The following is a 27772-nucleotide window of genomic DNA, read 5'->3' on the forward strand; positions in this document are numbered from 1 at the left end:
TGTAACATTGTTTATAAAATCATCACTAAAGTTTTGGTTCAACGTCTCAGACCTATTCTTAATAATATTATTGGCCCCTTCCAAAGCAGTTTTCTGCCTGGTAGGGGAACATCTGATAACTCCATTGTTTTGCAGGAAATTTTTCATTACATGAGAAGATCTAAGAAGAAAAAAGGTTATGTGGCTTTCAAGCTTGACCTAGAGAAAGCTTTTGATAACGTCAATTGGGATTTTCTTAATTTTTGCCTGCAGGATTTTGGCTTCCCAGACATTACCATCAAACTCATCATGCATTGTGTTTCCTCCTCTACCTACTCTATTTTGTGGAATGGAAACAAAATGCCTACCTTCAAGCCTTCTCATGGACTCAGACAGGGTGACCCTCTATCGCCATATCTCTTTATTCTTTGTATGGAGAAACTCTCTCTTGCTATCAACAATGCCGTTATTCAAGGTGAATGGGAACCAATTCAAATCACAGGCACAGGGCCCCAAGTATCTCACCTACTCTTTGCAGATGACGTCCTTCTCTTCATCAAAGCCAGAAACTCTCAGCTTAGATTTGTTACCGAGTTATTTGACAGGTTCAGCAAGGCGTCCGGATTGAAGATTAATCTTTCAAAGTCTAGAGCTTTTTATTCAGCAGGCACTCCTCAAAGGAAAATCAATAGCCTCACCACTATATCCGGCATCCGGAGCACTACTTCCCTTGATAAGTATCTTGGCTTCCCCATTTTGAAAGGGCGGCCTAAGCGGAGCGACTTCCATTTCATCATTGAAAAAATGCAAAACAGGTTGGCTTCTTGGAAGAATAGGCTTCTCAATAAAACAGGGAGATTGGCTCTAGCAAACTCTGTGTTATCATCCATTCCTTCTTATTTCATGCAAATTAATTGGCTGCTCCAAAACATATGTGATAGCATAGATTAAACCACAAGAAACTTCATCTGGCGCGACACTAATAATAAAGGAATCCACTTGGTTAATTGGAAGAAAATCTCTCTTCCTAAGAATCTTGGTGGATTGGGTATCCGGGCAGCAAGAGAAGCGAATACTAGTCTCCTTGGTAAACTTGTCTGGGACATGGTTCAATCGACTAATAAATTATGGGTGTCTCTCCTTTCAAATAAATACACAGGTGGTCACAACACCCTTCTCGCTAGTGCCGGCAGCAACAGCTCCATGACTTGGTCCTCCATTATCCGTGCTAAAAATATTCTCAAGGAAGGGTACACTTGGCGTATTGGTTCGGGTTCATCTTCCTTTTGGTTCAGTAATTGGAACTCTCTAGGTCCTATCGGTAACTACGTTCCTATTATCGATATCCATGACCTTCATTTATCTGTTAGAGATGTGCTTTCCGCTCCTGGTAACCTCACTCAGGTCCTTTACACTAATCTCCCATCAGCTGTTGAGAACCACATCAACAACATCAACATCCAGTTTAATGATGGCATTGAGGATGCTTTAATCTGGTCCCAAAACAAAAATGGCACATACTCTACAAAAAGCGGATACAAATGGCTTCTCACCGTTAGAGAACCAGCAGCCAATCCCATTCCTCATCACTCTTGGTCTTGGATTTGGAGGTTAAAGGTCCCGGAAAAGTATAAGTTCTTCATCTGGCTCGCCTGTCAAAATGTTGTACCTACTCTCTCCCTGCTTCACCATAGAAGCATAACTCACTCTCCCACTTGCGCTCGCTGCAACGAGGAAGACGAAACCTTCCTGCACTGTGTCAGGGACTCTCGCTTTTCCAGAAGCATCTGGCAGAAAATTGGTTTTACTTGCAATGATTTCGTCACAGCCGCTTCAGCCTATGACTGGATCAAGCTCGGTTTGTCTGGCCCTCGTTCGAATACATTTTTAGCTGGTCTTTGGTGGGTTTGGAGACATCGAAACTTAATGTGCCTTAGTAACGAACACTTGTCTCTAAACCGGCTGTGCAGCAACATCATCTCAGCGGCCACCGATATCAGTACGGTTTTTGATAGTGAGGACAGTTCGCATCAGCCCGACCGCTTCGTAAAATGGAACAGCAGAAATCATCAGGACCACATCCTTAATGTTGATGGCAGTTGCATTGGTTCTCCTCCCCACGCTGGTTACGGTGGTGTCCTCCGCAATAGTGCAGGTTTGTTCATCTCAGGTTTCTCTGGTTTCATCCCGAGCTCGACTGACATACTGCTGGCTGAGCTAACTGCTATCCATCAAGGTCTGAATTTGGCTATTGATTTGAACGTGACTGACCTCATGTGCTACTCGAACTCCCTCATTGCTGTTCATCTTATCAAGAATGATACCCCGAGATTCCACATCTATGCCGTGCTTATTCAAAATATTAAGGACTTGTTAGTTGATCGGAACATCTCTCTCCATCACACCTTAAGAGAGGGGAACCAATGTGCTGATTACTTTGCAAAACTAGGTGCTAATTCAGATTCTCATCTGCTCGTTCACCATTCGCCTCCATCTGACCTCCTTCCTCTCATTAAAGCTGATGCGATAGGAACTTGCTTTCTTAGAAGCTAGCAGTTTATTTTCTTTTCTTTTTTTTTCTGGTTCTGTTAGTTTTTTTTTTCTCTTTCTTGCTTCTGTTTCTTTTGTTGCTGTTAGCATATTGTAACCAAAAAAAAAATTTAAGAACGTAGAACATGACCCTGTGATGAACCAGTGAACGTTTTATTTTAATATCACCGCAATTCAACCAGTTACAGTTGTAGCATCCCCATCCGAATTCGATTAAAAGAATTAAATTTAGAAAATAAAAAATTTACTATTGTCGATTTCAGACGGAATTAGGGTTGTCAATCCTAATATGCTCCATCTAGGTATAGAAACGAACACATACAAATTAAATCAAACACTTAAATCATAACTGAATAAAAAAACTTTATTAATTGAATCCAACAAATAATAAGTGGGTTCATCGTGGAACCTAATCAAAAAGGTTTAGTTGCACATGAAAACATACATCATTACAAAACAATAGAAAAAGAAGAGGAATGAGATCCTCTGCCTTGAAGCTTTGATGTTTGACCCTTGCCTTGTATATCTAGCTTTTAGAATGAATCTAAGAGTGTGCAAGGGTCTCTATTTATAGTACACCATTACTTAGAGATTTAGAGAAGAAAACTAGGGTTTTCCACTAAAACAACTTGAAGAAAAAAAAAAGCAACCAACACTCCCTTCCCACAAAAGCATGTCCAAGGCACATGAATTGGTGCGTAAGAGCCCATGAGGGTATGTGTCCCATGTGTATCGGCTCATGAGGCAATGTCTCCATTGTGAATTTTGCAGTTTTCGTCATTTTTTTCGAGCGTTATTCAGTTTTGTAATGTTTTGTAATTTGAAACGAATTTTCTCCACTTTGTATTGTCTTCAAAGACCCTCAAAGAACCATTGATCTTCAATCTTCGTATCCTCTATCCTTCATGTGAAGTCTTGTTTTTTCTGATTTACACGATTTCTTACTAAAAAGACTCAAAACACTTATAGAGTTCCATGATTTAGGATAAAACTGAATTACAACGACTCAAATGAGTACAATACATATGATCCTCAAATACAATATGTTTCTCAAATCATTGACAACTCCTCTAAATACAAAGAAAATATCTAAAAAACATGACCTATAATATCATATGATGTTCCATCTTCATCGAACATCGAGAGGAGTTTCCTTAGTTGTGACAATATAGAGTTCCCTAAGAGCTTCTTCAGAATGGTAAAAATCCATGGATCATGTGTACAGTCATGAAGAGTCGAGTCTATATATGCTTATTATGCATTATTGTTTTTTGAAATGCTTGCGAGTATCCGTGTATGTTCTTGTAACAAAATGAGTATATGTACTTGTAGCAAGTACGGTTGTTCCTACCCTGTATGGTGTTATTCCAAGAAGGGTGATATGTATGGCGCAATTTGTGAAAGAACTGTATTTTGTTTTCTCTTTTATCCTCCTCCCTCCTTCTAACCGTCCTCAACTTCATTTCTGACGTGGAGATGTAACTTCCTTCACCCTCTATTATTATTATTGGTGGTTTTCCATACTGGCCTATGTGTCAAGTATATGACTTACCATGTCACCTCACCTACATACTAAGCACATGACATGTATCATGTTGCTCTTTTCCTATGTTTTTAGGAGGGGATATGGTATTATCCTCTCTTAAATGGTCCACATATACGACGCCAAAAACTTGACATGTCTACAAGTATATATGTATGTCATCAAATTTAAAAGAGTATCGAATCCACAAGGAATTGTGAATTAGTTTAAAATATGCATTTGATAAAAATGCCTCAGAGTCATTCAATTTCATCAACTACAACGAACATTCCAAAACTGAAATTCTGGCTGGCTAGCAACAGAATGTTCTACGAGATGTTCCAACACTCGGCACAGATTACAGATGTTGAATGAGATGTTTAGAACATCGTGCTAGCAGTGGACATAAATAAAACAAAAAAAATAAATGACAAGAAAGTAAATGGCACAGTGAGTTTGTTAACCCAGTTCGGTGCAACATCACCTACTCTGGGGGCTACCAAGCCAGGAAGGAAATCCAATAGTGTAGTCCTTATTCTCTAGCTCTCAGCAAACTCCTCGTTTACACTAAAGACCTAGGACCTACCCGTATTGACCTTAACCAAGGAACTGCTAGATATGAGATCTCATCTCACTTCCTACAGTCAATCACAGCCCCTGTGATTATCAGACTCAAAACCAAATACAAAGATGAAGTTACCTTCAAACAAAACATCTACGACCTTGCTTAAAAGCTTTGGTGTAGCACAACGAGTTTACAACTCAATAAACAGTCTTTAGCATGTATTAAGATGATACAAGAAAGGCTCACAATAAAAAAGTACTAAACTTGCATCAACACGATACAAGAGTAGACACACAAAAGACTCAAAACCCTAAAACTAGACTTTTTAGAATGACGGCTTCGGTTACTCAATTAGGTCTTGTAGTCTTCAATATATACTAAAGCAATTTGGGTCAGAACACTTTGTTGGGCTTCAGAACAAATGGTGATCCATTTCACAATTAACAGAACCAAAAAAGGAAACTCCTAATATATAGACACATTTATAGGAACATCCTGATCACCTCCAAAACTTTCCTAAGTAGATAGCTCATTCTTAGGAAATCACAAACGATCTGATCTTGTACTAAAAGCACGCAGCTTGACCAACAAGAATAAAGGCGTGGATTCCTTAAATATAAAACGCATGCGTAAATCATGGCACAGGAACATGTCACACTGAACCTTGCCAGGATGTTGGAACATCGTATCCAACATCACACTTGAATATTTGTTTTAGGCAAAAGTGAAGCCAACATACAAATATCCAACAATCTCCCCCTTTGGCAAATTTTTGGCTAAAACAAATTGAGGTCAGCCCAAACACAGAAGAGAGATAACACGCAACCTATTCTTCCATGATCACAAACATGCAACCATGAAGAAAGGTACACAACCTCAGATAACTAACAGATACCAAACATATAGTTCTTCAGTCACATCATAATCTTCAAGACTAGAAGAAGTATATCACACATCTCAGACTCTGCTTCCAATATTTTCACAAAATTTTATCACATGGAATTATGCAGACAAGAGAGAAATGTATCATACTAGATAATCAGAGACTTACAGCAACGGAACCATAAGGGAAAAATAAATTCCCAGAATTCATGCAGAAGCTACTTAGAATGTTTCAACATCCATCCAAACATCCAACTAATAGGAAAAATAAACTTCCATATAAACTAGCAACTGCAGCACACCTCATAGTATCACTCCTCCTCAAAGATGCAACCATAAAGTGATTACTAACACGAATATTCCATTACTCCCCCATTTTTCTCCCCCTTTTTAGCCACAAAATATGCCAAACAGAAAGTAGCAGACTTCAAGAGTAGATCATTGCCATGTATACCCCATAGTTCAAAGACATGTGCATAAGAGAAAACAGATAACACGTCTCACAAAACATATCATTACACTTCTTCATGTAGGAAAATGTCATCTAGATGTTTCAACATTATCAGGCACAACAGTAACAACAGACAATATGATGCATAAGCAAACACATACAATCACCTGCTTATAGTGAAAAACTTCACAGGCATTTACAGAAGAACATAAGTAAACATCTACTCCCCCTCTGTAGCTATAAATTCTGACAAGCTAATCAGAAAACTCCACAGACTTTGGTCACCACTTTCTGATCCATCCTTCTCATCACCAACAGTCACAGTATTACCATCCTCATGATCTGAAACCTTCTTACTTTGGGACTTTTCATTATCAGAGGTTGACTCAGACTCAGACTCAAACTTTATGTGATCAAGTTGAGCTAAGGATGTTGTAACATCCGATGCAACATCAGGTTGGGTCAGGGTTTCCTCAAGAGGGCCAACAACAGCAGTTTTAGATGGGGTCACAAAAACACATTCCTCATTAATATTATCAGCAACAACAGAAACCATACCAGATAATTTGACATTTGGTTTGACATTAGGGTTTTTGAGGGGTTCAACATGCAATTTTGATAGGGAATGGGGCTTATCGACGACAGGCATTGACTAAACAAGGTTGCTAGACTTAGTCAAAACAGGTGAAACACTAATCAACACAGAGGAAGTCATAGAAGAACTTACACTAAGAGTTTTGGGTTTCCATTCTTTCATAGCTTGAACACTCTTACCACCGACCTTTGGTTGAACTTGAGGCTGAGGATATCCATACAATTTATAACAGTACAGCCTTATGTGACCATATCTACCACAATGATGACATACCCATGGTGACTTCTTTTTGTTTCTTGGTTGGGGGTTCAGATGTCGGACAGGATGTTGAGACATGTGATCCAACATTATAAACTCAGTCTTCTTTTTAGGAGAAACAAACTTCTTTGTGGGAATTTCGCTTTCTTTGTTCACAGTTCCACAGTCAAAACCTATTCCTTTCATATTTCTAGATGACTTCCCAACTTGCAGTATGTCAACTAACACATTACCATTGTTCAACATCCGAACAGATTTGGTCATGTTTTTTAATTTGGATTTTAACAAGGTGTTTTCCTCTTGTAGACCAGTGATGATAGACATGAGTTTCTCTTTTTCAAGATAAAAATCATTGATACTTTTCTTCTGTTTCTCTAGTTTGGAAGATAGAAGAGTTACCTCATTTTGAAGGTCAGCAGTTGAGCAATCACTTCTTTGCCTCTGGTATATAGTTCTTTGCAAGATGCAACTAGCTCTTCATAAGTTAATTCTCCATCATCACTAGATTCTTCATCAAACTCATATCTTCTTGGTCTGTTCAAAAATCATCCTTCCTTTTCCATAATGCCAGAAAGTATCTTCTCTGGATCTCACCCTAAAACAGGAAGGGTGCCTGCTCTGATGCCAATTGAAATTATGGCTGGCTAGCAACAGAATGTTCTACGAGATGTTCCAACACTCGGCACAGATTACAGATGTTAAATGAGATGTTTAGAACATCGTGCTAGCAGTGGAAATAAATAAAACAACAAAATAAATGACAAGAAAGTAAATGGCACAGTGAGTTTGTTAACCCAGTTCGGTGCAACGTCACCTACTCTGGGGGCTACCAAGCCAGGAAGGAAATCCACCAGTGTAGTCCTTATTCTCTAGCTCTCAGCAAACTCCTCGTTTACACTAAAGACCAAGGACCTACCCGTATTGACTTCAACCTAGGAACTCCTATATCTGAGATCTCATCTCACTTCCTACAGTCAATCACAGCCTCTGTGATTATCAGACTCAAAACCAAATACAAAGATGAAGTTACCTTCAAACAAAGCATCTACGACCTTGCTTAAAAGCTTTGGTGTAGCACAACGAGTTGACAACTCAATAAACAGTCCTTAGCATGTATCAAGATGATACAAGAAAGGCTCACAATAAAACAGTACTAAACTTGCATCAACACGATACAAGAGTAGACACACAAAAGACTCAAAACCCTAAAACTAGACTTTTTAGAATGACGGCTTTGGTTACCCAATTAGGTCTTGTAGTCTTCATTATATACTAAAGCAATACGGGTCAGAACACTTTGTTGGGCTTCAGAACAGACGGTGATCCATTTCACAATTAACAAAACCAGAAAAGGAAACTCCTAATATATAGGCACATTTATAGGAACATCCTAATCACCTCCAAAACTTTCCTAAGTAGATAGCTCATTCTTAGGAAATTACAAATGATCTGATCCTGTACTAAAAGCACGCAGCTTGACCAACAAGAATAAAGGCGTGGATTCCTTAAATATAAAACGCGTGCGTAAATCAAGGCACAAGAACATGTCACACGGAACCTTGCCAGGATGTTGGAACATCGTATCCAACATCACACTTGAATATTTGTTTTAGGAAAAAGTGAAGCCAACATACAAATATCCAACAAAAACATATTCCATCCATAAGCCTCGTGAATTCACTACCTTTGGATGAGGTAATCTCCAAAGTATCAAGTTTTTTTCATTTCTAGTAACAAAAGAAGTACCTTGCCAACATAGCTCCATATTCTCATTCTTTCTATGGAGGCCCGACCCATTAAGTCTAATTACTCATTTTATTCCAAAAGTTCTTAGGTTATTCGCATGCACCTGAACCCTTTGTCTAGCCTTATATTTACAGTAACCACCTTCACCTCTCGGTCCTTCGCTCATTGCCTACTATTTTCATAAATACAGTAAGGCTAAATTAGGTTTTCAACTTCCTTAACAAATGAAAATTTGATATTATGAAAAGTTTGTCTCATGGCTACTTTCCATGATCCCAAAGTAAAGAGAGACTACTCACTCATCATACTGATGAGCTACCTAATTAAATAGTTATGAGTGTTTGCTCTGCTAATTTTATGCGTACTGTGTAAATCTCCCTTGTTCGTTGGATTACGTTAATTACGTCTCTTATTCCTCTTTGCAATTAGTGGTGCTACAAACATGAAGCATGCATTTTATGCATCATTGACAAGTCCAAGTGTGTTTTGAGAATGAATAGCTTCCCTCACTCAGCAGCTATAGTAATCTTCAGGCCTCGTCCAAATGTAAACATAGATCAAATCCTAGATTGATCTGTGGAGTTCATTTGTTAAAGAGAAATATTCTTTCTAACAACACAAACATAGAATAATTGTTCATTAGATGATTGCATTAGGAATATTGAATTGTCTACATGTGATATAGAAAATTAGTGTTCACTATGTGTTTTATAACATTGATTCATGTTTTGGATCGAACAAAGGCCCAACCCGCCACAAATTAGTACCCTTTTCTAAAGAGGACGAAATGAGTAGAATCTTCTCATCCTCACCTCGGATCCTCTTGAGCCCATAATGTCTCATAACGGTCTGTCTGTCATAACGGCTGCCCGTCATAACCCAACGACTCTTTTCACGGTAAACCTTCATTCTTGCTGATATACCGACTTGAATGTTTGAGTTCCTACATGTACGACCCTCTTTCTCCTCCTCGTATTGCGACCACCACATTCTTAAAGCACCTCCATCAATGATCCACTACCATTGTGAGTACTTTGATCCTCTAGATAAGTAAGGAAATTAAGCTGTGTTAGATAAATTAAATTGAGGATTTGTTTTTTTTTTTTAGGGAATTGAGAATTCGTTCTTTAATCTATTTTGTTTAAATTATCGCCTTTTTTAAAATTTTCACTTACTTAAATATCAAAGTCTTGCAAATACAACAACCTCGTGCGATAGCCGCCAATTATCATCATCGTCTACTCCAAATCAAACTATTTGTTCTTTTATTTAAAAGAAAAATAGAAAAAAAATAGAGTTACACTTACTTAAACAAGGACGTGCGTGTGTGGTTGTTGTATTTGGAAGGACATTTCTAAATAATTAGAAAGATGCAGAGCATCATTGACGGACTAACGCAGCCGTAGGGTCGATATGAGATTTTTCTTGGGTTAGACTTTTCGCCAATGTCTTTTGTTTTTTAAGGAAGACTTTTCAAACATGTTATAACTTTTCAAAGTAATATGGTCTATAATTCCCTTTAAAAAAATTGAGCCCTTGAAAATAAATATCTTTTCAAAATAAATGTCTATTTATATTTATATTTATATATAAAGAGAATACAGAGTCCCCTTAAAATTATAATATAATGCATAATTTTAAAACGATTTTTCACTTTCAATTACACTCTTAAACAAATTTACATATTTACTGTTAAGAATGTTATATTTTGGTGTCATTTAGAAAGATAAAAATTGATATTTGTACTTGTTGCAAGTACTACCTTGCTTAGTATTGTTCCAAGAAAGGCGAAGTGTGTGGTATAATTTGTGAAATAATAGAATGGTCCCGTCTTCGTGTATGGTTTCCTTTTATCCTAGCTTGCTTGCCAAACGTTCTAGCCTTAACTTCCTATGGTGGCGGCTTAACTCCCCTCACACCACCACCACAACCGCCACCACCACCACCACCTTCTATTTGTCTTTTAGGCGGTATGCCTTACTCGCCTATGTGCAGTGGCGGAAGGGCTATAGGGCCAAGGTGGGCGATGGCCCACCCGACCAAAAAATCATAATTTTTTTATATGGTAAATTATTAAAATATCTTTGATTTTTAACTAAAATTACCTATGTGTTGAGTTAATTTTTAAGGTATACAATTTAATTTTTTGATGGTCAATCTTGTGTTTAATGTTCATTATAACATAAATTTTGTGTTTATATTATAGTTTATTTTTGTGGCCCATCCAAACAATTTTTTCTGTCTCCGTCGTTGCCTATGCCAAGTTAGTGACATGTTATGAGACCTCTCCCATATGTCATGCACATGACATGTACCATGTTGTCCTTATTTTGTGTCTTTAGGATGGGGGGGTATAGGGCTATCCTCTCTTTGATGGTCCAATATTACATTTGTTATATTGTTGGTACAATTGAAAAATATAAATATAATTTGTTATAATACATAAAAGAGCAAAATATCTGTATCTATAATTTTAATCAATATCAAAATAATTTTAATTAAATTCAAATTTTCATAAAAACTATTATTCATAATTTATATGTATCAGCGTAATAAAAAATCTAATTCATATTATTGATTAAAAAAATAATTTAACTGAAAGATGATGAAAGTTTGAATGAAAACAAAACTAATAAATATGTACTATATACTAGAATGAACATGTGGAGAGAAATGATTGAAACATTTTCCACGAAAATACGTGTGGAATCTTGCCTCAAAATTTCTATTCAAATAGAGATAGCTTCTCACATCCTAAGTAGAAGAGCTTAGTCTCACTCTCATTACATCTTTGAAATTAATTCTTACTCACTTCAAACAATATGACACATATTCTATTCCAAATTTGGAGATGTATGATGCAGCCAAAGGTGTGGAGATTTGTGGGATTTGCTGCAGCTGTTGCTGGACTGCTCTGCAATGCTCTAAGTTCTTCCTTCAACTATCTCTTTGGAGAATGGACCATGTTGGTGATAACTCTTTACACTATTTTCAGTTTCATCATTTGCGTGTTAGTTTTATTTGCCGCAAGGATATGGCAATACTCAAGAAGTCATTGGTTCATAGCTCATACAACATTTGTTGTATTGGCAATGACATCACTGTATTCGTATTTCTTCGATAAATTAATGCATAATACACCAGATGCATATAGTCTCATTTCATGTGCATCCTTTGCTGTCACGGCGCTTAGTTTGTCGAGGAACAAAACTCAATGCGGATTTGAAATTGATCTTCTATATTTTCTTCTTGGATGTCTAATGATGCAACTCATGAAGATTACATTGAAATTATTCATTTTTGGAGCAGTTTTCAGCTATTTTCTTATTATTATCCGTTCATCCTTTCCTTCAATAGATGCTAGAGAAAAGAAACAGTGCTCTGTCGATTCAAAAAAAACAGTGCTCTGAATTCCAAGATGGAAATTCAGTGGTTCTTAATATGGATTCTCTACAACTGGCTAGTACTAATATTTCTAGTTTTCTCAATTCACCAAAATTGCTTATGTCATACCCCAAATTTGGACAAGTTAAAAACCTTTTAGCCGTTTTTTAAGAAAACGGCTCGAACTCTCTTTTATTTGCTTTAACCATTTAAAATCTTTTTAATCGTTGTTTAGTCATTTAAAACTATTTTATTCGCTTTAGCCATTTAAAATTTTGTAATCGTTGTTCAGTCATTTAAAACTTCTTTATTTGCTTTAAAAGTTTAAAATCTTTTTAATCGTTGTTCAGTCATTTAAAACTTCTTTATTCGGTTTAACCGTTTAAAATCTTTTAATCGTTGTTTAGTCATTTAAAACTTGTTTATTCGCTTTAACCGTTTAAAATCTTTTTAATCGCTATTTAGTCATTTAAAACTTTTCTATTCGCTTTAGCCGTTTAATATCTTTTAATCGTTGTTCAGTCATTTAAAACTTCTTTATTCGCTTTAACAGTTTAAAATCTTTTCAATCGTTGTTTAGTCATTTAAAAATCTTTTATCTTGTAGTTAAAATTGCTTTATTTATTTTTTTAAGCATTTTAAATTTTCTGCGCGTGCTTTTAAATATTTAAAGTTTTTTTTTAACAATTTTAATTAAATTTCTTGTGGGGATATTTCAAGTCCATGATTTCTTTTATTATTATTATTCCAAGATTTTCTTGTTTTAGTCTTGTACACATGTCATCATCTTATTGGTCTCTGTTGGGTATTTGTATTGGCTGCATTATTGGTAAAACAAATATCCTTGATCTGTAAGTTGGAACCAATGTTCCAGCATGTAGTTAGGCAGCTCTGTGAGATGTTGGATACAATGTTCCAACATCCGGGCATAGTTCAGTATGCCTGGGTTCTGCCTTATATGTACGCGCGTAGTTTATCCATTAAGGAAATCGTATTTCCTTTTACTTACTGACCAAGTAACGCGCATATCTTATTAGAATCAGCTGTGGAATATTACTAAAATAGACATTTTATTTTAGGAAATATTTGTTACGATTTGGAATGTTTTAATATAGGTTCCGACATATTAGGACTTTCCAGATTTGTATCTGATTCTGTTTTGCAGGTTTGCTGAACCGATCTGCAACTTTACTGAAGCCCAACGAATTATTTAGCCCAAGCTGCTTCAGTATAAAAGGAAGACTTCAAGACCTAATTGCTCATTCAAGCCGTCACGCTAAAAAGTTTAGATTTTTAGGGTTTGAGTCTTCATGCATTCTACTCTTGTATCGTTTGTGATGCAGGTTTAGGATCTATACTGTGTTCTTGCTAGTGTCGAGTTTAGATACTTGTTTAGGACTGGTTTTGTGAGTATTGATAATCTTGTGCATCAAACCGAAGTTGTGAAACAAGGTTTCGTTGTTTGTGTTGGAAGGTAACTTCTACCTTTATTGTGTTTGAGGTCTGATAGGTCACTGGGGCAGTGACTGACCATTAGGATAGTGAGATGGGATCTCAGATCTAGGAGTTCCTAGGTTGAAGTCTAGACGGGTAGGCCCTAGGTCATATAGTGTAAACGAGGAGTTTGCTGAGATCTATTGAATAAGGACTACACTAGTGGATTTCTTTCCTGGCTTGGTAGCCCCCAGATGTAAGCGTGTTGTGCTGAACTGGGTCAACAAACTTCTTGTGTTCTTTATTTTTCTGCACTTTATTTTCTTGTTTTATTTTCTGTTTGTCGCATGATGTTGAAACATTAATCGAAACATCGCAAACGTTTAAACATCTGACAGAACCTAATAAAACAAGTACGCTAGAATTTCAATTGGCATCAGAGCGGGCACCCTACCTGTTTTAGGGTGAGCTCCAGGGAGTTTTATTCTAGCACTATGGACAAGGAAGGTGGATTTGTAAACAGGCCTCCTCTGTTGGATATCTCCAACTATGACTACTAGAAATCACGCATGAGTGCCTTCCTCAAATCTATTGACAGCAAAACATGGAAGGCAGTTCTGAGAGGTTGGGAACATCCTGTGCAACTTGATGCTGATGGCAACAGGACTGATGTGTTGAAACCTGAAGAAGAGTGGACTGATGCTGAAGATGAATTGGCTCTTGGAAACTCAAAGGCATTGAATGCTCTGTTCAATGGTGTAGACAAGAATATGTTTAGATTGATCAAGCAATGTACTGTGGCTAAGGATGCTTGGGAGATTCTCAAAACTGCTCATGAAGGCACAACTAAGGTAAAAAGTGCTAAAATCCAACTTCTCACTACAAAATTTGAGAATTTGAAAATGTTAAAAGATGAGAACATTCAAGACTACCACTTGAATATTCTGGACATTGCTAATGCGTTTGATTCACTGGGAGAGAAGATTTCTGAAGAAAAACTTGTGAGAAAAATCCTCAGATCTCTACCCAAGAGGTTTGACATGAAGGTAACTACTTTTGAGGAAGCTCATGATGTCTCAAGTATGAAGGTTGATGAACTCATTGGATCACTTCAGAACTTTGAGCTAGCTGTTGGAAATAAGACTGAGATGAAGGGTAAAAGTGTTGCACTTATCACAACAACTGAGATTGAGGAATCACCTGGAAATCAAGTGAGTAAGGAGAACCTGTCTGAAAATCTTTTCAGGTTGGGAAGGCAATTCAACAAAATTCTTGAGCAAGTAAACAGGAGATCTAGGTCAAATGGGCAGAACATTAGATTCAACAATGATCAACAAATCAGTAATGAGAGGATTGGTAGACCTGATGAGAAGAACAATCATTATAAGGGAGTTCAATGTATTGAATGTGAAGGATATGGTCACATCAGACAAGAATGCGCTACTTTCCTCAAGAAACAAAAGAAAAGCTTAGCCGTTAATTGGACTGATGATGATGAATCTGATAGAGATGTGGAAAGTGAATCCATCAAACATGTTGCTGCTCTGACTGGTAGAGTTTCTTCTGAGGATGAATCATGTGATGAAGACCTTGTATATAATGAGCTGGTTGGTTCCTATAAAAAACTGAATGACAGAAACACAGACTTTCTTGAACAACTTGAAGAATAGAAAATCATCACTGTCAAATTGAAGGAAGAAAATACTGGTCATCTGGCAAAAATGTTAGATCTCAACAATGAGGTAACTTGGCTGAACTCTCAACTTGATTATGTTATGAAACAAGTTAAAATGATGACCACTGGGACAAATGTTCTGGATGAGATTTTGGAAGGGCAAATTCAGGGTAAACCAAATGGGATAGGTTTTACCTCTAAACATTTGAGTCAATGTCAGACTTTTGGCCAGGCTCTTTTAGAATATGGGAAGGCCAAGAAGGAGAAACCTGTTAAAAACGTTCAGTTTGTAGCCTCCACTGGATTAAATGATCCTACAGACAACAAAGCAAGGTTGCAACATACTAAGAAACATCAGGTTTCTAATGTTAAAAAGATATTTCCTTCTAGGGTATGTCACTTTTGCAAGAAAAAGGGGCACATAAGACCCTTCTGCTACAGACTATTTGGGTTGCCACAACAGCTACATCAGAAGGGCCGTAAATCAAGAATGATAACTGTCAAGAAAGTGTGGAAACCTAAAAGTTATAAATTAGGGTTAATGGCTCATATTTCTCATAAAATACAGTCCAAGGAAATATTGTATTTTGACAGTGGATGCTCTAGACACATGACTGGATCTAAAGACCTTCTTGATATTGAGAAATCCAGTGCCAACAATTATGTTACCTTTGGAAATCAGACAAGAGGTAAGATCCTTGGTTCAGGAAGATTGATCAGTCCTGAGTCACCAGAACTTGAGTGTGTCCTATGGGTAGAAGGTCTAGCTTCTAATTTGATTAGCATAAGTCAACTGTGTGATCAAGGAATGAGTGTGAACTTCAGCAAATTTACTTGTTGTGTGACGGATAAGAAAGGAAAATTAATAATGGAAGGCATTAAATCAGAAGGGAACTATTACTTATGGAGTTCTCCTTCAAAAGATCAGACAGAGGATCTGATGGGATTTATTTTGGAAAATAGTAGGGGTGAGTATGAATCTGTGTGTGAAGATGATTTCACTATATTTGAATACAAACTCTCAAGACATATGATGCAAGAAAAAAGTTATTGAAATGGTATGTTGAACAAGATGTTCCAACATTATGCTGCATAAATGTGTGCACAGCTGTTGTTTCACGAATCACTTCTCAGTATAGTTGGGTTAAGTCACGCACTTCCAAATGCATTTACTTCAGGACTTCTAATTTAAGAATCTTGAATTATCAGCCTCTTGAAGATTTGAAGGGCAATTCAGATATTATACATCAAGATAAAGTGTGGCAGTTATTTGTTTTTAAGTTTGTTCCACTACTGCACACAAATCTAGGGCAAACTTCTCTAACTTTACTAAAACCACCAACCATAAACAACAACCTTCATCCCGTCAATACCTTGTACTTTTTTCACCCAAATTGAGAAGAAATTTCTGTACTCTCTCCATCCGGTTCATACACATCTCTACTTATTCTTTTGATACTTCACATCAAATCAATCTTGTTACTATGATCTTCAAAAACGACCCTCAGACAGACAAAGAAGGCTCGGTTCCTGAACTTCGTAAGACTAACTCTTCAAAGATGTCCGATCCTTCCACAACAGTGACTACACCAAAATCTGAGAAGAAAACTATGGCTAAGTCTGCTTCGAAGAAGAAACAGACCCCTAAAACAAAGAGGGGTGAATCAAGGACGTCTTTGAGCATGACTGATTTGTACATAAAGGAGAATCCTTTTATCTCTACTGTTGTAAAACCAAATGTTGAAGTTTTCAGGAAAGATTCTCTAGTCGGTGATGATGAATCTACTATCAATAGTCCCTCTACCAAGGTTGAAAAAGGTAATTCGTCTAAAACCCTAATTTCTGCTGTCCATGAATCTAGTAGAAAATTGGGATTAGAAGACCTGAACGATCGTTCTAAAAATATGGATGTAGATGATCCTAGTCTTATTAAGGAGACTACAACAAAAAACACTACTCAACCTTCTCCTAACGTCAGTGATGGTCTTAAGAATGGTGAACACAATGTTGGAACATCTCTGGACCAACTAGAAAAAGAACCTGATGATATTGGATCTTCTGATAAAGAATCGACTTATTTGTCTGAAAAGAATGAACAAAGTGAAACAGAAGCAAATGAAGTGGAGACTGATCCTGAAGAGGATCCTTGTGGTAAAGAAGGTGAAGAAGATGTGATGGTTGTTGATAATATAGATTCAGATGAAATCCCACTAGGTAGGAAATATGAAGGAAGTATGGTGAAAAGGCTGAGAAGTAGTAAAGAAGAAGCAGTTTCCTCAAAGGCTAAAAACCTGAAAACTAGAACAAAGAATATTGGTACAGGTCCAAAGAAAGGTTGGAGTAAAGTAAAGATAAAGACCATAGCTGGTAGAACAAAGGAGAGAAAAACTTCATCTGAGAGTGAATCTGAACATAATGTTGAGGAAGATGCTGTAAACATCATGTCTTTTAGGAAGTCAACTAAAAAGATAAACGTGCAGAATGTTGAAAATGTTCCTATTGACAAGGTTTCATTTCATCTACCTGAAAATGCTCAGAGGTGGAAGTACATTTTTCACAGGAGGTTGGCATTGGAAAGAGAGCTTGGGAAGGAAGCATTAGACACTGAAGCTATAATGAAACTCATTAGAGAAGCAGGTCTGATCAAGACAGTTTGTAATCTTGATAATTGCTATGAACAGCTTGTCAGGGAGTTTCTGGTAAACATTCCAAGTGATTGTGACAATCCCCTTAGCAGACAATTTCAAAAGGTATATGTGAGAGGGGAGTGTGTTAACTTTTCTGCTAACATCATCAACAAATTCCTTGGTGTTAGGGAAAATAATTTCTCTGAAGTGGAGGCAACTGACAGACAAATCTGCAGAGAAATCACTGCCGACCAAATCAAAGCTTGGCCCAAGAAGAAAAGATTTCATCTGGTAAGTTGTCTGTAAAGTATGCCATCCTTAATAGGATTGCTGCTGTAAATTGGGTACCTGTTAGCCTATATTTTTAAGGCTATCATTTAATGTGGTGTTAAATGCAGTCAAAGGAGAGTTGACCTTATCATCGAAGAAACAAAGGATTCTTTCCAAGGTTTTATCGAAGTTGGGCTTGCTGGGAGCACGTGCTTCAGTTCGACGGATGAAAAAAAACCATCGAAGGACGGTTATTTCAGATAAGGGCAAACAACAGACATCTCCAACGGTTCATTCGAAATTCAAAAGTTGGCGGTTAAGACTTGTTAGTTTTTATATGGTTATAGGTTTGAATTCGAATGTAGGTAGTTATTTCTATTTGTATAAATAGTAGTTTCTCATAGGAAAAAAGGGTCGCAATTCAATCATACAAAACTTACGCTCAAACTATCCGTATGGAAGCGAGAAATGAGTCACAAGTTGCAATGTATGAATCTGTGTACCAATTTACTTTCGATCAATGCAATTTAAGTTCTTTTTCTTAAATGTCTTTGTATTTTACTTGTTCGCTTTGAACAATTTCTTTGTTTTTATTTAACAAGTTTCGATTGAAGTCAACTAGGTTGGTTTCGATTGCTTTTATTTTCTCTGTTTTATTTAAACTTCAAGAACATTACGAATTTCCAGAAATAACAAAAGCACAAATATGCTCCTAAGATTTACTGGTTGATCTTGCAAGTTACTCTGTTTAAACCAGCGATTGTTTACCAAAAATCAGCGTAAACAAATTGGCACGCCCAGTGGGACCTTTTTGTGCCTTTGTAATTAATTTCATAACGAAATTTGTAGAATTTATAATGTTGGTTTGTGTTGTGTATGCTCTTAAGGAGTAGGAAACAACTTCCTGAAATGGTGCGTCCTCCTCCCAGTCCAAATACAGTGGCATCGAACGCCGCTGGTTCATTAGGAACCACGACCAACCCTTCTTCATCATCTGGTGGTACGCAAGCAATTCCAAATAGTACCACAATGACGGTATTGGAAACCGTCGAATCAACAATGGCCATGCCAACATCGCAGGCCATTCCAGCGGTTACGACACCCTCTCAAATATCTCAGGCCATTTCGATGGGATCAACTATCCCTGGCCAAACTACCCAGGCCGTCCCAGCATTTTTCAATCTTGGCACAAGTCGTTGAAACATGCAATATGGTATGCCAACTTCCTTAATGCAAGGCCTGCACACAAACCCATCTTCGTTCTCCGAAAGTTTAAATGTGCTGATGCCTCAATTGTTTACTCCAGGGGTGAGTGTTCCGATTGCAACGCCCCAACAAACTTTAACAAATGTATCTATGATGGCATTAAGGCAACAAATGGACGAGGCCAACCATGATATGGCCAATTTAGTAACGCAACAAATGGGTGCAGTGATTAATTCTTTAATACGAGATACTAACAATAGTTATCAAGCATTGTCTGCTCAAATGGAGCGAATTGCTGATTTTTTTCGGTGCCCCTGCAGCACGAAGCACACCGTCTAATCGAAATTTAAATGGTGGGTCGATAGAACCCCCAGCAGTTAGTCAAAACGCTCAGGTGCCTGAAAACCAATTTCAACCACTAGGTGCGCAGGCCCAAATTCCAGAAGAGCCTGAAAGGGCACCAATATTGGTGAATAGGCATCAAGATGCAGACCAAGTGGTCATGCAAGCCCGTCGAAATAATTATGAAGGGCATAACAACATAGCAAATGTTGTTGAGGCTTTGTTAGCCTAAAATGGTTTTAATATGGGTTTACATAGGCCAAATTTCGTATCAGCACTATCTGAATATGTTTTAGAAACTGACTTGCCAAGAAATTGGAAGGTTCCCAAATTTACTAAATTTGCTGGGGAAACCAATGAGTCAACGGTTGAACATATTGATCGATACCTTATGGAGGCGGGTGAGATGGCAAATAATGAGAATTTAAGGTTGAAATATTTCCCAAGTTCTTTGACAAAAAATGCCTTCACTTGGTTTACAACATTACCTCCTCATTCTATTTTTAGTTGGAATCAATTGGAAAAAGCTTTCCATGAACAATTCTACATGGGCCAATCTAAAATTAGTTTGAAAAAATTGCTAGCGTTCGACGAAGGACGCATGAATCCATTGATGATTATTTGAATAGATTCCGCCTTCTTAAGGCCAGGTGTTTCACTTCAGTACCAGAACATGAGTTGGTCGAAATGGCCGTTGGTGGCCTTGATTATTCTGTTCGAAAAAAGTTAGACACCCAATACCTTAGGGATATGGCACAATTAGCAGACAGAGTTCGACAAGTTGAAAGACTCAAGGCTGAAAAAGCCCGGTCGAACAAATTCCCTAAGAAAGAAAAAATAAAAAATTGCCTATGTAGATACAGGAGACAGTGACCCTGAATTCGATTGGGGGTCAGACATGGTCGAAGAAAATGAGATAAATTTGGCAGAACTCAAAGATGGACCGCCTTATAATTGCAAATTGTTAAGGCCATCGAATGGGAGAAATCCTGAAGAGCCTAAAAATGATAAATACCCATCCAAAACATATACTTTTGATGTTTCTAAATGTGAGGAGATCTTCGATCTCTTAGTTGCAGATGACATAATTTTGGTGCCAAAAAATATGAGACTTCCTCCTTTAGAACAAAGAAAAAAAATGGGGTTTTTGCAAATTTCATGGATTTTTAGGCCATAACTTATCTCGTTGTACTCGTTTCAGGGATTCTGTGCAAACAGCTCTCGATGAGGGAAGGTTGAAGTTTGGAGACAAAGCCAAACAGTCGATGCAAATTGAAACAGATCCTCTGAAGAAGGCTGATTCAATGTATGCTGATGTGGTTGCCATTAACATGGTAGATATCTCAGAAGAATTCAGCACTGAACCCCTTTCTTCAATCCCAGTTTCAGATCAAAATTTAAAAACTGGAAATGAAGAGATGGTTGTTGAAGACCATCAGTTCGAAGATGCAATGGTTACTGAGGACCAGTTTGCTGAAAAAATGAAATTGGCATATCCTAAGGCTGAAGAAGATTTGATATATTTTCTCAACAGGTGCAAAATTTCTAATGCGCATGCCATGCTTTGCCCAAGATGCAGCGCAGTTTTCGATAAAGAAGCTGCAAAATCTGTTGAAGGATTTCAGCCCCAAACTAAACGTAAAGGGGGATGGGTGGACAACCGACCAAAATTTGGTTTCAACAAACGAGGAGTCCCCTACAAAATGAATCCTTCAGAGAGAAATCCAGATAAAAATCACAGAAAGACTTTCAGTCCTTCTTCTAAGGTTCCTACAGACACTTGGGTCTTCTCTGGAGGTAAAAAATCTGGTTACTCCGTTCCACCAACAAAATGGGTGAAAAGAGTTGCCACAACATCTCATCAACAAGAGACATCGAATTCTAGCAAATATACCTACAACAATAATTATAAGGGTAAGAACCCTATAAAAAAACACAATGGCGAAGGTATCAACGCCAGAAAAAGGCAAGTGCTTCGAAGGATGTTACTAATGTTGTGAGAAAGGAAAAGAAACAGGAAACTGTTTTCGAAATGGTCAAAAGACCAGCCATGGAAAGGATATTTCCCCCTCTGTCAAACTTAAAAGAGGACCTCCCAAAAGAGGATGAGGAAATGACCTCAAATTTTTCTGAATCTGACCCAAGTCTTGATATAGTGTGCAATGTTGTATCAGTATTACCAGTCGAGTATGATGTACCTTCTGAAGTAAATGAAGTGGAAAGCGATTTCACTGAAGAAATGGCTATTCACAAGCCATTATGTTACTATGTTATGAACAATGGTTGTGTTGAAGATCAACATGCAGTGTTCAAGAGGCCTGAAATCTCGATGATGCATCACCTCAAACCTTTATTTATTCAAGCCAAAATAAATGGTGTAGGGGTGAATAAAGTGCTAGTGGATGGAGGTGCTACGGTGAGTCTGATACCCCAATCATTTTTAGGGAAAATTGGTATCGTCGATTCTGATCTAAAACCACATAACATAGTTCTCACTAACTGTGAAGGAACAACTGGAAATTCCCTTGGGGCTGTCGAAGTCGATCTGATAGTTGGGAGTGTGAAAAGAACAACTACATTTATGGTAGTCCCGTCTAAGGCTAACTTCAATGTGTTGTTAGGAAGGGAATGAATCCATGGTGTGGGGGCAATACCTTCTACTGTACATCAAAGAATTGCTATTTGGAGAGAAGATGGTTTGGTAGAAAATATCGAGGCTGATCAAAGTTATTTTTTGGCTGAGGTGAATACCATCACCAAGAAAAATTTCGACAAACAACTTGCCAATATTTCTCCAGTTCTTTCTCTAGGTCCCAAATATGTAGTTTCTGAAGATGAAATGTATACTATGAAACTACACCCTGATGGTTTTGTGTGGGAAAGAGAACTCATCGACCATGATTACATAATGGTGGATCACAAGGAAGTTCCTCTAGGGGAGGAAAATTTGCTCAGAACAAGAGCTTCAGCATACAAGAAGGTTACTGATGACCTCACCCCAGAAGCAACAGAGTATGCTATCTCACCAACTGGGTGGGATGTCGAAAAGTAATTTATGGTTAAGCCCAATTTTTGGGACAAAATTACGGCCTATGTGGCCGAGACTCATGCCAAAACGGCTAAAGAAGCTGAAATTTAACAAAGTGAAATGATCGAGACTCCAGTAGAAGATGTTACTGATGATCTTCTTGATGATCAAAAACTGGATTGTATATATGATGAGGAACCTTTGGGTTTCGAAGAAGATCCTATGGGATCTACCATCAAAATGAAAGCGCAGGATCCTCTCGAAGAAGTAGATTTGTGAGATGGATCGATCAAAAGACCAACTTATGTAAGCACAAAGATTCCCAAAGAGTTTAAGGATCGAATAGTAGAACTTCTGAAAGAATATAAGGATTGTTTTGCTTGGGACTACAATGAAATGCCTGGTTTAGATCGAAAAGTGGTGGAACTAAAGTTGCCAATTCGACTAGATAAGAAACCCGTGAAGCAAATTCCTAGGAGGTTCGCGCCACAAATCTTGCCGAAGATTAAAGAAGAGATCGAAAGACTCTTGAAATGCGGTTTCATCAGACCGGCCAGGTATGTAGATTGGCTAGCAAATGTAGTGCCTGTTAAAAAGAAAAATGGGACAATAAGAGTTTGCATTGACTTTAGAGATTTAAATCTCGCTACTCCCAAAGATGAATATCCCATGCTTGTAGCAGAAATGCTAGTAGATTCAGCAGCAGGATTCGAATATTTAAGTATGCTTGATGGTTATTCAGGCTACAACCAAATTTTTATTGCTGAAAAGGATATTTCTAAAACAGCGTTTCGATGCCCGGGGCATTAGGTTGTTATGAGTGGATAGTAATGCCATTTGGCCTGAAAAATGCTGGTGCTACATATCAAAGAGCAATGAATTCGATGTTTGATGACTTCATAGAAGACTTTATGCAAGTCTACATCGATGATATTGTAGTTAAATCCTCATCAGAGGATAAACATTTGGAACACCTGCGCAGTCATTCGAAAGGATGCAGCAATATGGATTAAAAATGAATCCATTAAAATGTGCATTTGGTGTTTGTGCAGGTGATTTTTTAGGTTTTGTTGTTCACAAAAAGGGGATTGAGATCAACCAAAACAAAAGCAAAGCAATAATGGAGACTAAAGCCCCTTCGACCAAGAAAGAATTGCAATCTTTATTGGGAAAAATCAACTTTCTTCGAAGATTCATATATCGAATCTAAGTGGTAGAACGCAAGCATTCACATCACTACTACGTTTGAAGAAAGAACATGTGTTCAAGTGGGAACCAGAGCACCAGAAGGCTTTCGATGAAATCAAATCCTATTTGATGAACCCTCCTACTCTATCTCCTCTTTTAAAAGATAAAAAGATGAAATTGTATATAGCAACTTCTGAAAATACTATGGGTAGTATGTTGTCACAAGAGGATGAAAATGGCGTAGAAAGAGCCATTTATTATCTTAGTAGGGTTTTGAATGATGCTGAAACAAGATATCATCCAAGTGAAAAATTATGTCTTTGTTTGTATTTCTCCTGTACAAAGCTTAAGCATTATATAAAGCCTTTTGATGTTTGTGTTTATTCTCATTTCGATATAATTAAACATATGTTATCAAAACCTATTCTGCATAGTAGAGTGGGAAAATGGGCTTTAGCACTTACGGAATATTCATTGACTTATCAATCTTTGAAATCTGTCAAAGGCCAAATTGTGGCTGATTTTATAGCTGATCATTCAGTGGAAGATCCGATGCCTGGGGGCATCGAGAACCTGTGTTGGAGGTTGTATTTCGATGGGTCTAGTAATAAAAATGGCATCGGAATTGGAATGGTGATTATTTCACCAAACAATACTATAACTAAGTATCAATTTCGAATAAACCAATTTTGTTCCAATAATGAGGCTGAATATGAAGCTTTGATTACCGGTTTAGAGATTTTACTCGAACTGGGGGCAAAAAATATCGAAGTAAATGGGGATTCAGAACTAGTATTGAGACAATTGACCAAAGAATACAAATGTGTCAAAGAATGTCTAATTTTATACCCCACCATAGCAAATGCGTTACTCAAACGTTTTTTTCATGTTAAAATAAAACACATTCCCCGAATGGAGAATTAAGAAGCAAATGACCTTGCTCAAACAGCTTCTGGATATAAGGTTTCACATGATCAAGAGCAAGAACCCATCGAAATTAGGAATAAGCGCAGTTCGACAGAATCTTTTCCTAATAAATTGTCAACACCAAAACTTGGGGGCATAGAAGCATCTCACAGACAAATACAAGGTATGAATTTGATCGAAATTTTGGTTGTTAACAATTTATCTGATGATGATTGGCGAAAACCCATTGTTAATTATCTAGAGAATCCCGATGGTACAACTTGTCGAAAAATAAAGTTCAAAGCCTTGAGTTATGTGATTGTGGGGAATGATTTATTTAAAAAGGCTCCAGAAGGCGTTTTGCTTAAATGTCTTGGAGAAACTGAGGCATATTTAGCCATTTCCAATACTCATATTGGAACATGTGGTACGCATCAAGCATGCCATAAAATGAAATGGCTCTTATTTCGACAAGGTTTATATTGGCCAACTGTGCTAAAAGATTGCATAGAATTTGCTAAGAGTTCCAAGGATGCCAAGAGCACGCTGGAATTCAACGTGTGCTAGCAAGTGAACTACATTCGATAGTCAAACCTTGGCCATTTAGAGGTTGGGCTTTAGATGTAATTGGGGAAATAAAACCTAAATCATCGAAAGGCCATAAATATATCTTATTTGGGATAGACTATTTTACCAAATGGATAGAGGCAGTCCCACTAAAGGAAGTTACACAAGATAAAGTGATAAGTTTTGTTCAAAAACATATCATATACAGATTTGGCATTCCTGAAACTATCACCACAGACCAAGGATCTGTGTTTACCGGTCGAAAGATAGTGAAATTTGCTGAAACAACAGGTTTCAAATTGTTAACCTCGACACCATATTATGCCCAAGCAAATGGTCAAGTCAAAGCAACAAATAAAAACATTATTTCTATAATTAAAAGGAAAGCCAAAGGCAAACCCCAGAATTGGCATGATTTCTTGGTGAAGCTTTTGGGCATGTCGAACTTCTCCCAAAGAATCGACTAACACTACACCCTATAGGCTTACATTTGGCCATGATGCTGTCTTGCCAGTCGAAATCTTGCTTCAATCAACTAGAATTCAAATGCAATTTGAAATTTTGACAAATAATTATTGGGATATGATTTTGGATGAATTGGTAGATTTAGATGAAGAAAGATTAATGGCATTAGAAGTTCTTACAAAGCAGAAGGAAAGAATAGCTAAGGCTTATAATAAAAAAGTTAAATCGAAGCTTTTTGCCCAAGGAGACTTGGTATGGAAAGTTATTCTGCCAATGGACAAGAAAAATCGAGTATTGGGGAAATGGTCTCCTAGTTGGGAAGGACCATGGGAAATTCGAAAGGTTTTTTCGAATAATGCATATGAAATCAGAGAATTAAATGATGATCAAAGAATCATGCGCATAAACAGAAAATATTTGAAAAAATATAGGCCGATGGTGCAAGAAATTAAAATTGCACAAGAATAATTCGAAATGAAAACGAAACATGGCATTAAAAGATAAGTGCCAACTAATGGGCAAATTACATTATAAGTCCAAAATGGATAAACTAACCATTACAAAAAAAAAGTACAAATAAAATAAAGGCTAGGTTGAAATAACAAAAGCCATAACTACTCTAGGCATAACGATCGAAGCCAAAGGCGTCCATCATCCACTTGATTTCTGTATCGAGGCGGCAGCGGATGCAATAACCTTCATAGCAATATCCTTCATCACTGCTAGGAAGAAACCCTCGATAACCTCCTATCCACCCATCTCCAAGGCAGTTGTGCCGGTTAAAGCAATAAAATGGCCATAACATTCCAAGAGGAAGTTTCCGATGAGACTCATCACAGCAAAATCGATAAGGGGTGCCAAAACCGAGAATATCATGACGGTATTGGAATATCTTTCTGGTCATCAAAAGTTTTTCAAAATCCTTAAGTATTTGCTGAGTATCAGGAAAAGGATAGTTTGTGGCTCTAATCAATACGTCGAAGTATTTGACGCTATTAGAACCAGTAACCAGAGCATTGTCAAGCAAAGTCCTTACCACGCGTAGCTTGGGATATGGATGAAGTAGTTGTTGGGTACATCGAATCATGCAGAAAGAAGGATGGCCAGCATTCCATAAACGCCACGAAAACCTTAAAGTATCACAAGTAAGGTCAAGATCAATAAGCAACTTGACACAACGAACGTGAAGAACTTGTAGAACTTCAGAGGTTTGGCAGATAAAGCGATGTCGTTTGTTAGTTTTCCTGAAGTGGCAAAAGGAAGGTGCATCATCAATAGCAACCCTTTTTGTTATATTGATGAGGAGATCATCACTCAAAAAATCCATTTCTGAAAATAGAGAAAACTTAGAAGAAAGTTGAAAAGAGGTTTTCAAAGAGATGGAAATAGGAGAAGATGATGGAACTTTCAAGATAAGTTTTTACATTTATAATAAAGATAGAAGATGGAGGAGTTACTTTTTTACGATTTCTAAACCGATTTAGATGCACACACGTGGCACTAGGAACCATAGATTGCCTTGGGAAAAGAGGGAAGTTGAAAAGTTGGTTTATTTACTTTTTATTTTATTTTCCTTTAATTGTCATTATTGACAAGATAGTTTGACGGTTCCCTAGACTAGTTTAACTTGTTTGGTTAAACAAAAGAAACTTTTTAGTTTCTCATCATTACTTGTCCTTGAAACATGTTCCTAAACAATATTTTTAGAATATTTTATGGTAAATAAATTTGGCAAGTAATATTTTTAGAAATAAAGTACTTATGCCATTTAAAGTGGTAAGAATACCATCACAAAATACCGAACAAAGATAAAAAAGGAACTAAGTGTTTTGAAATAAAATTATTACAGAAATGTTGATACTAAAGGACAAATTCGGCCAAGAGCTTATCGAGTTGGCTCTTAAAATTCGAAAGCTTTCCATCGAGAACAGTGCAATTTTCAGTAAGAGTTTGTATTTGCTGTTGAATTGTTGTGACTCCCTGGCCTTTTGAAGAGCAGCTTGAGCCTCTTGTTTCATGAGTTTTCTTTGTGCAAGAGGTTAGTCTTTTGAGTTTCTAGTGCTTGGATTTCTGCCTTGTATTTTGCAATGGTAGCATCAATCTCTTTCACCTTTTGTTGAACAACTGGAGTA

General features: G+C 37.3%; 3 protein-coding genes across 3 annotated transcripts; all 3 read left to right on the plus strand.

Moving 5' to 3' along the window:
• The first annotated feature begins 11212 nt into the window (after nucleotides 1-11212).
• LOC146923418 (uncharacterized) lies at nucleotides 11213-12057 on the plus strand. Its single transcript, XM_085708571.1, has one exon. It carries the CDS (start codon nucleotides 11371-11373, stop codon nucleotides 11956-11958), a length of 588 nt encoding a protein of 195 aa, XP_085564697.1. The 5' UTR covers nucleotides 11213-11370; the 3' UTR covers nucleotides 11959-12057.
• A 1878-nt stretch (nucleotides 12058-13935) lies between these two features.
• LOC146923419 (uncharacterized) lies at nucleotides 13936-15036 on the plus strand. The gene has a single exon (XM_085711721.1). It carries the CDS (start codon nucleotides 13936-13938, stop codon nucleotides 15034-15036), a length of 1101 nt encoding a protein of 366 aa, XP_085567847.1.
• A 9074-nt stretch (nucleotides 15037-24110) lies between these two features.
• Nucleotides 24111-26108, plus strand: LOC146923420 (uncharacterized). The gene is made up of 4 exons (XM_085711722.1): nucleotides 24111-24537; nucleotides 24652-25168; nucleotides 25384-25466; nucleotides 25780-26108. The coding sequence occupies exons 1-4, from the start codon at nucleotides 24111-24113 to the stop codon at nucleotides 26106-26108; spliced, it is 1356 nt and encodes a 451-aa protein (XP_085567848.1).
• The last annotated feature ends 1664 nt before the right edge of the window (nucleotides 26109-27772 follow it).

This window comes from Medicago sativa, chromosome 5 (assembly GCF_051527215.1).
Source record: "Medicago sativa cultivar Bolivia chromosome 5, Bolivia_mono, whole genome shotgun sequence".
Classification (NCBI taxonomy): domain Eukaryota; kingdom Viridiplantae; phylum Streptophyta; class Magnoliopsida; order Fabales; family Fabaceae; genus Medicago; species Medicago sativa.